This window comes from Saccopteryx bilineata, chromosome 4, assembly GCF_036850765.1.
Source record: "Saccopteryx bilineata isolate mSacBil1 chromosome 4, mSacBil1_pri_phased_curated, whole genome shotgun sequence".
NCBI classification, from domain to species: Eukaryota; Metazoa; Chordata; class Mammalia; order Chiroptera; family Emballonuridae; genus Saccopteryx; species Saccopteryx bilineata.
Window position 1 is genome coordinate 272,880,332 of NC_089493.1, and position 18,121 is coordinate 272,898,452.

Here is an 18,121-nt window from a genome sequence, read left to right on the forward strand (position 1 = left end):
TTAAAAAAATCAAATGCTTTTTTTATTGCTTCATGTTCATTTAAAAATATCCCCTACTTTTTGTGAGCAGTATAGATTCAATTCCCTTTGTGTTTGGAATACCATTGCAAGATCACAGAAAAGGTTTCAAGTTAAACATTTATTGTACACTCACTGTAGGCAACTGCCAAGTCCTCAAAATACAAAGCTTAGCAACACAGTTTCACCTTAAGGACTGTACAGATACAGCAACTGTATAAAAAACCGATTTTGTGCAAACAGAATTTGAGGGGAAAATATGACACTGGAGGTTTTGAGATGGATTATTTCAGAATAAGCAAAGGTTCAGAGGTGTGAAATAACGTCTGCCTGAAAATTTCAAGTAGTCCTGTCACCATGCCATCAAGTCATCTTCCATGCCTGCCTCCTCTTTTAACTTTCGCCACTTGATAAATTTGCAGCTCTTCTAGCTCCCTAGCTTCTAGTCTATTCATTTTACTTCCCACTCCCACTTACTTAACTCCTGGGGAACATTTTAACAAAGCTACTTCAAAGCATGGAAAATCTCACTGTAAGATCCCATTGTTTCATTCACAGCAATTTTTTACTAAGGAAACAGGGATGCTTTCAAAACCTTATTTAAATCAGCATAAAAATTTTAATCTTAAAAGCTTAATAGGGAACTATTGAATAAATTAAAATACATCAGAAGAAATTAATAACCATTAAAATTTGTTTTTCAAGGAATATTTAATAAGGTAGATAACATATGCTTTTCTAACATGTATTTTTATATCACAGAAGCAAAAGTAAAACATTCTGTGTAATGAGTGAAAACGGCCTTATTGTATACAGACTGCAATTAAAAAAATACTGTAATTATAATTTCAGACTCAGAAACTTGAAGAGGTGCTGCCAGTGTTCTCTCCTTTTTTCATATGGGAAAAGAAAATTCCTTTGAAAATCATTTGAAGCTAGGACAAGAGTTCCACAGCTGTATTCTTAAAATCACTCTGTAGAGTCTTCATGATTCAGAATAACCAGGGAAGCTTCAATTCAACCTTTTAGAGAAGACATTCCAGCTCGCATGATCTCATCGACCAGGAGAATGTTGGTGGCAATCACAGTGCTGAAAGGGAAGAAAAAAAATCTGATGGCTCAGATTTCAGATATGAACCTTAATTCAACTAATATCCAACTAAACCATGCAAGTTACATCCAATTAAATTTCCCTTTCCTCTCTATACATAGAAGTCGTTTCATTTCTACACTTTGGATTTTTTATATTTTTTATGGGGAAAAAAACACACACACAAGAAATTAAACAGTATACACCAAATTAAGAGAGTATGATGATTATCTAGCTTACTTGAGTTTTGGCTTTCTGAAACTTACCAGGAGTGAAGAAGCTGTTTCTTTACACAATAGTTATCCCAGACGCCTACTTCTGCTGCTACCATTGGCTCCCCTGCAAAGTAATCCAGTAGTCTTAAAATCCTATAGAGCAGGTCATAAGATCAAAACCCTTCTTTGCTCATCACCAATTACTCTCATTTCATCAACTACAAGAACCCAAAGTTGCTCAATGAGTCCAATTTTGTACTCCACACCATGATTCCTGTGCACAGTACCTTTGATGAGTAACCAATCTCTACTTAGAAGACTTCAGTGATAGGAATGCTCTTTTGTTACAGTTTGAACATCGTTTTTTTCCAGACACATTTCCATTTGTCTGTATTACAGCATTTGAACTACACTGCTCACAAAAATTAGGGGATATTTCAAAATGAATATGAAGCTATAAAATATCCCCTAATTTTTTTGAGGGGTATGTAATCTGATCAAATTAAGCTTATTATTTTCCTCATTCCAGGTACTTTTTTAACTTAATGTAAATAATGCTGTTGACAACAGATCTTACATATATTAATTGGACGTATCTCAGTTTCTATTCCACATTGTACTTTCATAATTTGTGTTCTTACCCTGGCCTAAGATCAGGTTTTAAACATAGTCCCCTCTTCCAGCATTATTTGCTTTCTCAGTGAATATGAACATCTAATGTATTTTCTTATCAAAGCCCCTGATAAAAAATCGAGTAAAGTAAACCCAATATGAAACTTTTCAACATTAACCAGAACCACCTACTACTACTCAGCAAAAGAAAAAAATCCATATTCTTTGAAACTATTCAATTGTATATATTCTATTCCCCTAATTACCATCTCCACTCACTCCATTTTTATACCATATTTTAGAACTCAGAGTTCCACTAACAGGACTAGTATTCAAAACTGCAAAGCAACTCCCTAAGACTCTTGATTCTCCGGAGAATGCTATGTCTAGTCTCCCTCCCAATACTTTCATTCTCTTACCTGTGTTCAAGTCCACACCCACAAGTTGTCCTGATTCCGAATGTTCTGCTTGAACTTTAACTAGTGTTTCCTGAAGATCAAAGCCAGAATTCTGAGCAAGAACCTAAAGCAAGCAAATTTAATCCTTTAAAATACAGGACCTAAGAATAGTTGAGTGCACAATAAATGAACAGTATATCAATAATCATCAAAAAATCATAATACTGATCGCAGTTTAACAAAAAGCCAGCTTATATTCAAAATATATCGCCTACATTGCAAACTCTCTTAAAATAGTTGTCTCTTGCCATCTGAAACTTCAGATATTCAGGTTTCTTTTACAGGGAAACCAAATACATTTCAATATTCTAGTGTTAGGGAGAAAACTGATCAAATTTAATTCAAAATCTACATTGTGAAAAAACCCCACATTACCAAAAACCTTTCACGTTCATCAGCTGGAATCATTTTGGCATATTTTTAGAAAATTGACTGTTAAAGTAGTCAGACCTTGGGGATAATGAGCAATGCATCAGCGAACGCTTGAACTCCAAGTTGGGCCCTGCCCTTGACGCTGGGCTTGTATTTCATCAGGGCTTCTGCCATTGCCACTTCCACTGCACCTGCACCTGGAACTACACAGCCTGTTGGGTGGTGGGGAAGAGAGAAATGCTAAGCTACAAAGAAAACTGTACAATTATAAGACAACATATAAAACAAAACACTCATATATGAAAAACCATTAATTTCTTGAAAAATCAGCATTAACTACTGCACTTTAAGTATTCATTGAAAACTATATAAGCAACATATCAAACAGCATGATTTCACTAGCACATGGAAGCTTTTATAAGCTCTTAACTCATTTATTTGTATCCACTTTAGTAATGATATGCTATGAAAACACTTGGCATGCCATCATAGCCATTTTAAAGGGAAGACTTTACTTTTGCATGGTGTCTGGCTGTGTAAGTTACTGATAAAAAGAACACAGTATTCAGCCATGCCTTTCACACGAGCAAAAAGTATAAGTTTGAATAAAATGATCTTACCATCATCAATAGCATTTTTAACAGCCCTCAAGCCATCTCTTATGGCATCTTTGATTTGAGTGAGTGTGTGTTTATTTGGTCCTTTGATCAATAATGTGACAGAGCGAGGATTGTTACATTTTTCAATAAAGGTGAATTTCTCTTCTCCCTATGTAAAGAGAGTATTTTCAAAAATGACAAATGGTTCTACAAAGAATTAGAGAAGAAATGGTAAGTAGCTTATTAATAGAAAACAACACTAAGCACTTCAAATTTCTTAAAGAAGAAAAAGCCACATGTAATAGAAATGTGACTTTCCCATCAAAGGAGTACCTTTGCTATACATAAACCATCAAAATGTATGTAAACAAAGCATACATCTGATCCCAAGTTTGAATGATTTTTTACTACTGAAGAATTCATGAACCAAAAAGTATCACCTGTGTAAAGAAAACATACTTACCAGTGTATATTCATAGACAAGTCCTGCATGTCCCAAACAATCAGGATTTAGGTCATCAAAGGAATTTAGAGCTATCCCACCACAAGCAAGAGTCAGCCTGAAATATTGAAGTATTTTAAGGAGATTTAAATAATTTTTATTAGTTATGTTATAAAAAAAATGTAGGAAGCAATCTTTCAGAATTCTATACTAAAATAATAATCTAAAAAATATTTTGGTCCTGGCTGGTTGGCTTAGTGAGAGTGTTGGCCTGGCGTGTGGACGTTCCAGATTCGATTCCCAGTCAGGGCACACAGGAGAAGCGCCCACCTGCTTCTTCATTCCTCCCTCTTACTTCTCTCTTTTCCCCTCTTGCAGCTATGGCTCAACTGGAGTGAGTTGGCCCCCGGCACTGAGGATGACTCCATGGCTCCTACCTCAGGTGCTAAGAAGAGCTCAGTTGCTGAGCAATGGAGCAACACCCCAAATGGGCAGAGCATTGCCCGCTACTGGGCTTGCCGTATGGATCCCAGTTGGGACACATGCAAGAATCTGTCTCTGCTTCACCTCCTTTCACTGAATAAAAATATATATATTTTTTCCACCAACCAGCTAAAAATTGGTCTTTTCTCCTAACTCTCAAAATAAAATAAAACCACTCTCATCAAATCAGCAAATATTCCTTTGAAATGAAATCTAAAAGTAGACAAGAGCTCTTTCTTGTATTTCTCTGAAACCCCTTGATGCTGTCTCAACATGGAAAAATATATATAATATGTCATGGTTTAAAAATAAAACAAGTATAAAATTTTCATAGTGGCTTTATTCATAAAAGCCAAACAGTATTAACCCAAATAAATGTCTACTGACAGATAAATGGATAAATAAGGATGTGATATCATCCATACAATGAAAATACTTGTCCTTAAAAAATGAAATTCTGATACATACAACATGAATGAACTCTGAAAACACCACTCTAGATGAAATAAGCCAGACACAAGAGGGCAATTATGGTATGATTCCCTTACCAAATTCATAGACAGATACCAAAGTCATAGATAGAAATAAGAGTATTTACATGAGAAGGGGTGTGGGGAGGAGAAATGAGGAGTTACTGTTTAATGAGTACAGTTACAGTCTGCAATGATGAAAATGGTTTTAAAATGAGTAATGGTGACAGTTGCACAACAATATGAATGTAACTTAATACTACTGAATTTTGTCACACTTAAATCAGAAAACGATAAATTTTGTACTATGTGTTTTACCACAAAAAGAAGAAATGCGAAAATAAGTATAGGGGAAAAAAGGACTAATCCCTGTTAACTTGTGCAGATCCACATCTGAGATCATCTATGCCCCATACCTTTCCATATTCCTCCTTTTAGCTCTGCGCAGAGCTACTATGCCTTCTTTTGCAAGAGCATCTAAGGAAAATGGGTCAATTCCCTGTAACAAAGAAAAATTAGTTTCAATATATTTCACCTGAAAAATAAAAATAGACAACACAGACCAGCTTATAAAGCAAAATTCTTCTCACCTTTTGATTAATAACAACAAATCCTTTATCTGAGTCTCCACAGACTTTCTTTTTCAGTTCTATTATTTTTTTAACTTTATCTTCAATGAATTTTCTTTCAGCTTTTACTAGTTTCTCCCTCTCTTCTGCACTCTTGTAAAAAAAGCCAGAGCTCACTTCTCTATGAAAAAAATAAAATATAGAAGAGGGGGTGGAAGAGATAAGAATGTTTATTTTTTGAGAAGACAAGACAGCAAGCAGTCTCAGAAACTGGTTAGTCTTCATTTAACAAATAGTCGCTAAATTCTGATCCTGCCCCTGGTACATTCTGAATTTACTTCCTAGAATGCTACCAAACCCAACGGAGGTATTATTGTCCATACAGTGGAGAGAAACAGTCTCACAGAGTGACTTGACTAAAATACCAAGCTCCTCTACTTCTTGGTTCCATTTGTAAGAAAATTTAACTCACGTTTTTTCATATTCTAATGACACATTGCATGTGAGGATGTATGCATTTTCTACTCTTTTTTTCATATCAGGATGCCGTGCCCCATGGTCCAAAACAAGACCTCTGATTAAGCTGTTAAAACACATAAAAAATTATCACAATCACTTCATAAGGTATATAAACATTTAATCACTACATTACATACTGAAACTAATATAGTATTGTCTGTCAACTGTAATTACAAAAAAATTGTAATTAAGTTACTGATTTTCATATGGGATGTAGCATACGCTAACACAATCATAACACTTAATTGAGACTGTACTGATAATTTTCACACAATCAGTCATTTCTGGAGTTAACTGAACAAGACTTCTGGGTGAAACATAAGTAGGGTTATTACAAAAAAGCAATTATTTCAGAACATGACAAAAACAACTTAATTTGTACAGAGAATTTTAGAGAAAATGTTTCAATTGGTAGGCTATCAAATTGTTTTAAAATTCTTTAAGCCCTGGCCGGTTGGCTCAATGGTAGAGCATCGGCCTGGCGTACAGGAGTCCTGGGTTCAATTCCCAGCCAGGGCACACAGGAGAAGCACCCATCTGCTTCTCCACCCCTCCCCCTCTCCTTCCTCTCTGTCTCTCTTTCCCTCCAGCAGCCAAGGATCCACAGGAGCAAAGTTTGCCGGGGCACTGAAGATGGCTCCATGGCCTCTGCCTCAGGCGCTAGAATGGCTCTGGTTGCAACAGAGCAACGCCCCAGATGGGCAAAGCATCGCCCCCTGGTGGGCATGTCTGACTGCCTCCCCGTTTCCAGCTTCGAAAAAATACCAAAAAAAAAAAAAAATCTTTAAAAAGTTTTCAAGTTAGATCTTTGAAACATATTTAAATTCCCCAACAGTCTCCCATCAGACTTTGGATCCAACAGTTCAATACATGCCAAACTGACATAGCTCACTTTTCTGAATCATTCTAACTATAAATACATCATGCCATTAACTTCAAAAGGAGATATTACTAAGTAAATACTCCTCTAGGCAGTATATATGAATTCAAAGACCAAAAGAAGAAAATCAGGCCCTGGCCGGTTGGCTCAGCGGTAGAGCGTCAGCCTGGCGTGTGGGGGACCCGGGTTCGATTCCCGGCCAGGGCACATAGGAGAAGCGCCCATTTGCTTCTCCACCCCTCATCCTTCCTCTCTGTCTATCTCTTCCCCTCCCGCAGCCAAGGCTCCATTGGAGCAAGGATGGCCCGGGCGCTGGGGATGGCTCCTTGGCCTCTGCCCCAGGCGCTGGAGTGGCTCTGGTCGCAGCAGAGCGACACCCCAGAGGGGCAGAGCATCGCCCCCTGGTGGGCAGAGTGTCGCCCCTGGTGGGCGTGCCGGGTGGATCCCGGTCGGGCGCATGCGGGAGTCTGTCTGACTGTCTCTCCCCATTTCCAGCTTCAGAAAAATACAAAACAAAAAACAAACAAAAAAAAAAAAAGAAGAAAATCAGCCAAAATATGTGTTGTATAAAGCGCTTATCAATTTGTAAACATATTTTATAAGTATTTCATAGTATTCTACCACCTACCTGGTATCAGTTTCAGATTTGTGTTTCATCTCCATGATCTCAACCATGAAGAGGTCAATAGGTTCATCTTGTTTTTTAATGGCCAAAATGGAGTCAACTACAGCCTACAATAAGAGTATAACTATTAGTAAATTTGATTTGCAGACATCAAGATGCTCATGTTACTTGTTCTAAAGAGAAGTTTAGAGTTTCTGGACTTTAGAATCTTTTGACTTGATCTAAGTCTTTTTCTATAAGCTAACAGAATACATCTGGTAAAGGGTTGAAGTAATTTCCATTTCTGAACTCTCAACTTTTCAATTACCTAAAGAATCATTGATATCCTTCCTCTTTTACTAAAAACACTGATAATAGGATGTTTTTTAATAATAAAAAACTCTCCATTTTGGCCCTGACTGGTTGGCTCAGTGGTGGAGCACTGGGCTGGTGTGGATGTCCCGGGTTTGATTACCAGTCTGGGCACACAAAAGTGCCCATCTGAAAAAAAAAAAAAAGTGCCCATCTGTTTCTCCACCTCTCCCCCTCTCGCATCTCTGTTCCCCTCCTGCAGCCATGGCTTGATTGGAGTGAGCTGGCCCCAGGTGCTGAGGATAGAAAACCTCAGGCACTAAAAGGAGCTTGGTTGCTGAGCAATGGAGCAATGCCACAGATGGGCAGTGCATCACCTCCAATTGGGCTTATGGGGTGGATCCTGGTTGGGGTGCATACAGGAGTCTGTCTCTGCTTCCCCTCCTCTCACTGAATTAAAAAAAAATCCATTTTATAAACCTTTTAATGAAAGCTCTGATTATACCTTTATTACCTAGTGAGGTGCATGATTCTTTGATTTTTCTCATTTTAATTCTTTAGGGACATAGATATGGTCACCACTGACGTAAAAATGAACCTACTTATTTCACAGTATGATACTGTAAAAACTTTAGAGCGCACCCTATAATTGAAATTGGTAAATATACTGCTGTTTCTAATATCAGGGGTTTTTAATTCAACACAAACCTCTGTTAAGACATCAGCAAGTTCAGCATGAACTTTAGTACGCAGAGATGTTCTGGCCACATCTATGAGCGTTTCCCTGTCCATTTCTTTGTTTACTTTGATTTGTTCCAAAAATTGAAGTGCCTTTTCCTTTGCAGCTTCAAATCCTTCTGTTATTATTCTAGGATGAAGACCCTATAATAAAGACACAATTAAAGTAACCATCACCAACCCTGGAGTTCTTCAATTAGATGCAACTATAGTTCATGATAAGATTTACTATGGAGTCATCATTCATACCTTTTAATACAATATAGTGTGCTGACTTTTTGAATACATTTAAAAGGATAATAGTCCTTTCAATGCAGAGGAAAAAGGCAGACATTGCTCTAGCACAGAGTCAAAGCCAAGGGAACTATAAAGCACACTTGGGTGTTCACTGTGCAAACCACAAGGAATAATTACAAAAACTCAAATGTGTTGCAACACCCTGCAGTCAATAGGAGCATTATATCTCTTCTACAGGTAATCTGAAATACATTCACATCATTTACTAATAAAAGTAGACAGGGAGACTAAGAGTCGGCTTCCTCTGTCTTTCCAGGAAGTTCCTCCTAACATCAGATTAGTATTCAGTGAGGCTGGATTTAACCTTGGAACTAAAAAAGTTTTATAGAATTTTTAGTCTGGCTTTTTCCTTATAAATATGCCTAGTCCTGATAATCCCATTTTTAGGTATTAATTATTAATTTACATTTTAGATAAATATGTTATATAAGCACTGTAACTTGATGGGGGAAAAAAAGAAAACCTTTCAGGCTAAGAAAGGGTCCTTAACTTGTCCAGGATGACAATAAATTTGTGTCAGACCAAGATAATCACTCTGGTTCCCAAACTGAAGCCCCTACTCCTCACATTCTACTACATGGCCTCAACTACCACTAACACATCAGTTTATATAAACAAAACTCAGTCCACTTCTTATACACAATAAAATATCACAAAAACACAGGAATCATGTATACTTCGGAAATGTAGAGATCCGCCTGTTTCAGCAGTTCTCCAATGATTAGGACATTGGAAGTGGTACCATCACCAGTTATGTCATCCTGGGCTGTTGCTACTTTGGCTATTAAGGAGGCTGTGGGGTGTTGAATTTGCTGAAAGTAGAAAAAGAAAAAAAAATTAAGTAACTTCAAACAATCTCAATATAACTTAAAATGTGTGGAAGACCTCCCTAAGTTCTATGTACACAAACTGCCAAGTATTCAGCTACATATTACTTTGATTAAAAACTCACCATTAGTTATTTTGCTTATCAGTTTCTGACAACCAAAACATTTTCATGTATAAATATGTTTACTTCTCAAGATTACTCCCAATTTACTAATAAGGACATTTGAGGCTCAATTAAAGTTTACTCAAGGTGATAGAGCAGTTGGTTAGAGTGTCATCCCAATATGCCAAAGTTGCAGGTCAAGGCACATAAAGAATCAATCAAGGAACGCATAAATAATTAGAACAAATTGATGTTTTCCTCTGTCTCTCTCCCTCTTCCTCTAAAATCAGTCAATAAATAAAAGTTTTAAAAATCAGTGATAGAGCTAACAAGTAACAGTTACAAATCATTTCAAACCCATGCATGCCTCTTTATGACAAATCTAGGACTCCTGGAATAAACGAGGTGCCTTTTATAAAGAAGGTCCAGCAGCCTCCAGTATTACTTGGTACTGACCAAATAATTAGAAAGTAAAATAAATAGCCCCCTTAGCAAAGATCATCAGTGGATGCTAAATCACTCATGGAAAGACTTTGGAAGACCAGGATATTCATCAAGTCCCCACAGATTCTCATTTACAAAGTAGCCAATCAAAGCCCTTGCATTGCTTTTGGTTTTTATGTCTCCTTAAACTCCTTTACTTTAGAACAGTTCCCCCGCCTTTTACGTCTTTGGGGACACTGACAGTTTTAAGAATCCAGCCCGGTCATTTTGCACATTATCTCATTCAGATTTGATGATGTAAACTATTTTTGACACTACACAGGTGATACTGCATTCTTGTTTTCTTTACAGCTACTCATTAAACTGTAAATATTTTTTGTACACTATCTCATCCAAATTTGCTGATGTAAACTATTTTGACACTACATAGGTGATACTGTATACTTTTCATTGTTTTCTTTATAGTTACTAATTAAAATGTAAATATTTAAGGTGCTTCTCTGTGTTTATGTTGTATTTCAAAAAAACCGAGTAAAAATTTTAAAAGCCATGTATATATGGCTTTTCTGACATTAAGTTTGTAACTTCAATTGCTCTCAGCTAGCGGAGGTCACCAGTTAGCCCACTAAAACAAAAAGGACACCTAGGTGAGCTAGTTCTTACTGAAGATATTTACAAACATTTGGCTATCAAAGGACAGGTACACTAGAATCAAAACCCCAAAGTTTGAACTCTTGGATCTGGACTCTTAGGTTTGAGGGATATGTAAAATGATTCTCTCAATAATCTGTTATTCCTGGACACTGGGACTCTTTAAATGGTTAAGCAAAGAGCTTTATCTCTCCTCCATTTGGAGGTAGAGAGATGTAACAGAGAAAATCAAATAGCTGGGGTTTTTTGTGTTTTTTTTTTCATTTTAGAGAGGAGAGGGAGAGACAGAGAGAGAGAAGGGGGGAGGAGCTGGAAGCATCAACTCCCATATGTGCCTTGACCAGGCAAGCCCAGGGTTTCGAACCGGCGACCTCAGCATTTCCAGGTCAACGCTTTATTCACTGCGCCAACACTGGTCAGGCCAAATAGCTGTTTTAAAAAGAGAAAAAGTGTGGCTCTGGCCGGTTGGCTCAATGGTAGAGCGTCGGCCTGGCATGCAGGAGTCCCGGGTTTGATTCCTGGCCAGGGCACACAGGAGAAGCGCCCATCTGCTTCTCCACCCTTCCCCCTCTCCTTCCTCTCTGTCTCTCTCTTCCCCTCCTGCAGCTGAGGCTCTATTGGAGCAAAGTTGGCCCGGGCGCTGAGGATGGCTCTGTGGCCTCTGCCTCAGGCACTAGAATGGCTCTGATTGTGGCAGAGCATCGCCCACTGGTGGGCGTGCCGGGTGGGTCCCCAGGGTCGCATGCCGGAGTCTGCCTGCCTCCCCATTTCCAACTTCAGAAAAATACAAAGAAATAAAAATACATGTAAAAAAAGAAAAAGTGTAAACTATGTCATTTTGTTTATCTGATTGTCAATCGCTTAATTTTTGAGATTTTATTAGAATTTCAATAATTACAATTCTTTAGCCAAGGCCTTAAATGTCAGGAGTAGGGGTTCAAAAAGAATTAATGGGACTCCAGGACTTCACTGTTGCCACTATTACTAATTACATTTCTCTTCTACTTTCTCCACTGTCTGGAACACCACCTGTTGAGAAGTGACGAATATGACTTCCTCCCACCTTGAGAACATAAAGATATTTTACCCATCAAATGTACTAAGGGAAATCAAAACGTTTTTCACCTAGTGTAAGGCCTCACCATTTCATGAAGCAGCACATTGCCGTCTTTAGTGAGCTTGATGTCTCCAGCACCAGAAACAAGCCTGTTCAATGGGCAGAAACGAATCAGTGTGACTTTTTTAACGGACACCAAACTGACTCCCATAAAGACTGTGTTTTACCCAGATCCTAAGGATCTGGGGCCGTGGGGTTGGTTCTCTCCTCCCGGTTATAGGAATGGTGCAGTGCCCACCCTCTCCCGTCTAAGAAGCAGCCTGCCGAGTCCCCCGGGTCGCTGAAGTCTCAAACTGACCACGCGGGAGCGCCGCGCGCGCACGCGGGCAGCTTTGTTCTCCTCAGAGACCGCACAGATCACAAGAGGAAATGGCCGGGGCAGAAAACAGCCCGACTAGGAAGAAAGGGGAGAAAAGGGCCGCAGCGGCGGGCGCAGAGGCCGGAGACGGCGGGCTCAAGACCACGACTCCCAGGATCAGGCCCGTAGCGGCCCTGCCCTCCCCTCCAGCCCCGCCTTACATCTTCATGGTGCCCTTAGGCCCCAAGTTGGTCCTCAGCACATCCTGCAGCCCCCGGGCCGCGCTGATGTTGACCGCCAACGCTGCCTGGGCTCGGGCCACCTCGGCTTTGGGGTTCAGCGTCTTCACGGCCGCCATAGCTGAGCCGAGAGAAAAGAAAGACGACCGCCGCAAAGAACGCCCAAAGCCGGCTCGGCGTGGCCGTCAGGCGCTATCCGGGTCTTCTGGAAAAGTCGGACGCGCCCTGCCCGCCCCCAGCGTGCCCACGCGCCGCCACCATTGGACCGCGGGTCTGCCGGCGCCTCTCATTGGGTCACAGTCCTATGGCCCAGCCCCTTGCGCCGGGGCTATGGCGCCATTGCGCACCGGAGGCCCTTTGTTCCCCCGCGGCAAGGGTTCGGAGGATTCGTATTACGGGGCCCTAGGACCCAGTTTTACGGACCTGAGACGTAGATGGGCTGGCCGCTTGCCGTGAGGCTCAGCTGTGGGCCCGGCCGGACGTTACTGGAGCGCGGGCGCTATTCCCTGGAGGTCTCTGACCGCAGGCTGTAGAGTGTGTAGAGTGGCCCTTTTCCCGCCCCACTCCCGCTGTTTGCCTTGTTTCCTCCCCTTCTCTTATGCCTGGTTTCTTGACTATATGCTTTGTGTTTGACAATGTTCTAGGGCCTGTGGGGATACTGTAATGATTCTGATAATGTCTGCGAGAGAAAAAGAGGCTATGCAATAAACCCGACGAGCTTGGTGGTGGTGGTGACGGGGAAGGAGGGGCGGTCACATGGCAGGCTTGACACGCTCAGTGCGGAAAAGTATACCACGTAGGGTGGTCTGATCACAGGTTCCTAACTGGGCATGTCATGTCTCAGAATAGGTAGTCACATCCCAGGCCTATAGCTCCCGTAGCAAAGGTTTATCAAACTTGATCTTAAGGGGCTTTGTCCGTTGTTCTTACGCATCTGGGATAACACATTAGAAATGTCTTCTACCCTGGAAGGCACAACTGGCTCTAGAACAGAGAACACAGAACCCCTCGTTATTATCCTGTTCCCCAAATATCTCTATGTGCTGTGAATGTTAATTATTAACCATCTTGTAACCAGCAATATAAAAGAAACGTGTTTCTCCATTTTGCCTTTTATCCAGTCCCACGGATTTTCCTGCTATGCTTTTTTTCGACTTTATTACTCTACCAACAGATTTCTTGTTACTTTTCTTACTATCATCTTTTAATTAGAATGCATAAATAAGCTACAAAACTCATTCTCCAGAGCCTTTCTTAATCCGTTGAAATTTTGTTTCTTTTTTTTTTTTTTTTTTTTTTTTTTTTTAATTTACTTTTTTTGTTCCAGCCTCTTTATTCCTTTAAATTCTAACATTCCTTGCCTATGCATTCTTCTTCTATGGTGTTTTAGGAAACTAAGCCTCACAAATTGGATGGACTATCATCTAGTATATTACATATTTACTCATTTAGCTATTTTATTAAAGTGTTATTAATCAGTGCAAGAAGTCAAAGACTTTCTAAAGAACTTATTATTACAGAATTCCTTAAGCACTGCACTAGATTATTTAGAAATTTTCTTTTTTAAAAAATTAACATATCCAGTGGAAATCTACAATTAATGAATGTATGTAGAACAGTGGCCCTCAAATTTTTAATGTGCATAAGAATTACCCAAGAAACTTGACAAACGGAAGATTCCAGGATCCCATTCTCAAAAATACCAGTGGAATATTTGGGCCTGAAATCCAGAAGTCTAAATCTTCACTAAGATGTGAACAGTTTCCAACAGGCCTTGAGGTTATCTTGAAGTTCTCACTGAGCATCAGCAGAGACGTTCTTTGAGTTTGTGAACTGTGGATCTGTGTCTCCAGTCATTCAATGTTCACTAAGGATAAATTTTTTTTTTATTAAGTGAGAGGCAGGAAGACAACGAGACAGATTCCCGCATGCACCCCAACCAGGATCCACCTGGCAAGCCCCCTGCGGGTGATACTCTGCCTCTGGGGCTGCTGCTCCATTGCTCAGCAACAGAGCTATTTTAGCACCTAAGGTGAAGCCTGAAGCCATCCTCAGTGCCCGGGGCCAACTTTGCTCAAATCATTCCATCCATGGCTTTAATTACAGATCGTCAGAGTGAGGAGTTGAAGTAAAAGTCACCTGCAATGTGACAAACGGGGCATCTCCGAAATTTTGTTTCTTGATGTATGTTGTCAGTTTGGCTCAAATAAACTCATAAAAGTGAGTTTTTTAAGTTTGGTTGTTTTTTTTTTTCTATTTTAGAGAGGAGAGGGAGAGACAGAGAGAGAGAAGGGAGGGAGGAGCTGGAAGCATCAACTCCCATATGTGCCTTGACCAGGCAAGCTCAGGGTTTTGAACCGGCGACCTCAGCACTTCCAGGTCAATGCTTTATCCCACTGCGCCACCACAGGTTAGGTGCAAGTTTGGTTGTTTTTTATGTTAGTTAACAGAACCCTCACCCAGTATCCTAAGTGTTTTAGGCCTAGGGAAAATAAAACTATTCAATGCCAAGGTAGAAAGTGCTAGATGCCTGTAGAAAGCTACAGGATTGGTGCCCTGGCAGTTGAGGTGAAGCATGAGTCAGAACACTGCTGGGGCCTTAGTCCCTCAAGGCAGGTTCGAAAATTCAAACCCAATTGAACAATGGTTCAAAAAAACTGTTTTTAAGATAAAAATTCTGAAAGATGCCCATAATTGTTTTCTATTATCAAGCCCCTTCCCAATTACAGATATTTAGTAATGTTTTGTATTTTATTTTCATAAATAATAAAAATTGTTCAGAATTCAAAAGGTGCAAAAGAGAAAACGTATTCCTCCTCTGGTGTAACGTCTTCCAGACATGCACAGTTACCGTTAGAAGCTCTGAATTTTCCCAGATACACTCTGAATTTATGAACAAATATATGTATAAATCAAAGCATTTTGTTTTTCACACAAAATGGCAATTTATCATACACACTGTTACTTTATACCTAAAGTATCTTGGAGATTATACAATATCACTTTAGTTGGTCATAGCTTGCTTGTTGCTTGTCATATCTGCCTTGACTGGGCAAGCCCAGGGTTTTCAACCAGCGACCTCAGCGTTTCAGGGATTCCTCATTCTTATTAACAGCTGCATGACATTCTTTGTAAGAATGACATAATTAGCCCTGGCAAGATTGGTTGGTTAGCATCATCCCAAAGCACAGAGGTTGCCAATTCAGTTCCTAGTCAGGACACAGACAGGAACAGATTGATGTTCCTGTTTCTCTCCTTTTCTACCTCACTAAAACAATAAATAAAAATTAAAACAAAAACAGGATGGCCTGTGATGGCACAGTGGATAAAGTGCTGACCTGGAATGTTGAGTTCACTGGTTTGAAACCCTAGGTTTACCAGTCAATGCACAAATGGGAAGCAACTACTATGAGTTGATACTTCCTGCTCTTCTGTCCCTCCCCCTTTCTCTTTCTCTCTTCTCTCTAAAATTCAATAAATATAATATTTAAAAAAAATAGAATGACATAATTAACCAGTCACTTACTGGTTGATGTTTAGGCAGTTCCCTATTGTCTGCTATTCAGGCTGCAGTAAATATCCTTGTATGCAATGCTTTTACATGGGTTTGTATATTTGAGAATCACAAAGTCATTCATATAAGTTTGAGTAATAGCATAATAGTACGATGAGACTCATGATGTTGCCTGCTGTGCATGCAGATTTATTTAACTACCCTTAGAGATGTAGAGGGAAACGTGAACTGAGGTAATGACTAGAATTTCAAACATCTGCTTGCAGGTAGGGGGAGGGGGAATGGAAAGACAGCTCTCCTGAAGGGGCACTAGAAACTCGGTAATCGAGATCAATAATTTTTAATGCAATATACATTTTTAATTTATTGATTTTAGAGAGGAGGGGGGAGAGAGAGAGAGAGAGAGAGAGAGATAGGAACATTGATTGTTGCTGTATGTGCCCTGACCGGGGAGTGAACCGGTAACCTCTGCACTTTAGACAATACTCTTATCCAACTAACCTATCTGCCCAGGGCTTAATGCAGTATTTTTTTAAAAAATTCAAAATTAATGCAAAAAATTTACAATGAACAATAGAATTTTAAATTAGGCATTCCCATTAGTGTCATATCAGGCATTAGACAAAACCAGCAAAACAGAAGGATCCTCATGATTCCTCTAGAAGCAATCGATTTGCATATATTATTTTTCCAGTCTTGGTTATCACACTTTCAAGCAAATTAGTTTCATTATAGGATACAAAATAGAGCAGCAAGAGAGTGTTTCCTGCATGCTAATGCATGTATATAATGGGATAACATTAAAATGTCTTTTGGAGAATTTCAAACAAAAAGTCACATTTTGGAAGCAGTCCATTTAGTTCATGATTGAGGAAACTAAGGTGGCGGCAGGTGTTTAGCTATCTGATTGAGGAAGGATTTCAATACAGAAGAACATTTTAAGGAAAGAACCCTAATGAGGCAGGGCAGTTGTATCAGAATTTTAGAGTCAAACAATTTGAGTTTGAATTCTAGTTTTGCAAAGTTTACCAATATGTGATCTTAGACAAGTTTTAACTTTTTTGACTAAATTTTCTTATCTGTAAAGTAGAAGTTAGTGACATCTTAGAGAAAGTGAAATGAAATTGTATGAGTAACATGTGTTGAATTGTGCCAGACATGGAAGGTGTTAAATAAATGGTCACTACTGCATTAATATAATATAATTAACTATTTCATTTTTGTAGTGCCTTCACATGCAGTATCTCATTTGATCCTAATAGAAATCCTTTGACGTTGATAGGTCATGTGTTAAACCAGTTTCACAGATGATTACATCAGCTGATGATCTTGGGGTTTTGAACCTGGGTCCTCAACGTCCTGGGCCTACACTTTATCCACTGTACCACCACCTGGTCGGGCTCTTTTCTTAAAGTTTTATAGTTCAGCCTGACCTCTGGTGGTGCAGTGGATAAAGCATCGACCTGGAAACACTGAGGTTGCCGGTTCAAAACCCTGCACTTGTCTGGTCAAGGCATATATGGGAGTTGATGCTTCCTGCTCCTCCCCCCTTTCTCTCTCTCTCTCTCTCCCTCCCTCCCTCCTCTCAAAAATGAATAAAAAAGTAAAAAAAAGTTTTATAGTTCAATATTCTTATTTAGATTTATGTCAAATTCTGAATTAATTTTTATGGAATTTGTGAAGTATAGGTTGTTGAGGTTCATTTGCTTTTTTTTTAATGCATATGAAATTCCAATTGTTCAAATACCATATGATAAAAAGACACCCTTTCTCCACTGAATTACCTTAACACTTTTATTAAAAATCAATTGGTGAGTGGTGGCGGACAAAAGAAAAAAAATCAATTGGTAATATTTGTTTGGGTCTATTTCTAGATTTTATTCCATTACATTGATGTATTTGTCCTTTTCTAATATCATACTGTTCTGGTTACTGCAGTTTTATAGTAAGTCTTAAAATCAAGTACTATGACTCCTCCAACTTTATTATTTTTTTTCAAAACTGTTATACTTAAACCAGGTTTTGCCCATCTATTTAAGCTAGAAGCCGCTTGTCTAGATCTATAAAAATATGCTGGGAATTTGTTTGGAATTGCAAGAAATCTACAGATCAATTTGGAGAGACTTAACATCTTCAGTATGTTGAGTAATCCAATTCATAAATATGGTATGTCTCTATTTAGGTATTTGAATTCTTTTATCAATGTTTTAAATTTTATACCTCAGTATCTCCTTTTTAAGCTATTATAA

General features: G+C 39.1%; 1 protein-coding gene and 2 non-coding genes across 3 annotated transcripts; all 3 read right to left on the reverse strand.

Moving 5' to 3' along the window:
* Window positions 1-124: 124 nt before the first annotated feature.
* On the reverse strand, window positions 125-12,580 carry CCT6A (chaperonin containing TCP1 subunit 6A). Its single transcript, XM_066274702.1, has 14 exons — window positions 12,341-12,580; window positions 11,847-11,910; window positions 9,356-9,490; window positions 8,352-8,525; window positions 7,356-7,459; window positions 5,801-5,911; window positions 5,350-5,509; window positions 5,176-5,258; window positions 3,828-3,924; window positions 3,386-3,533; window positions 2,844-2,977; window positions 2,355-2,457; window positions 1,375-1,447; window positions 125-1,108 (listed from the first exon to the last, which is right to left on the reverse strand). The coding sequence occupies exons 1-14, from the start codon at window positions 12,475-12,477 to the stop codon at window positions 1,036-1,038; spliced, it is 1,596 nt and encodes a 531-aa protein (XP_066130799.1). The 5' UTR covers window positions 12,478-12,580; the 3' UTR covers window positions 125-1,035.
* Window positions 3,202-3,340, reverse strand: LOC136337122 (small nucleolar RNA SNORA15). The gene has a single exon (XR_010731823.1). It is a non-coding gene; the product is annotated as a small nucleolar RNA SNORA15 (small nucleolar RNA).
* Window positions 8,645-8,777, reverse strand: LOC136336656 (small nucleolar RNA SNORA22). The gene has a single exon (XR_010731492.1). It is a non-coding gene; the product is annotated as a small nucleolar RNA SNORA22 (small nucleolar RNA).
* Window positions 12,581-18,121: the final 5,541 nt, after the last annotated feature.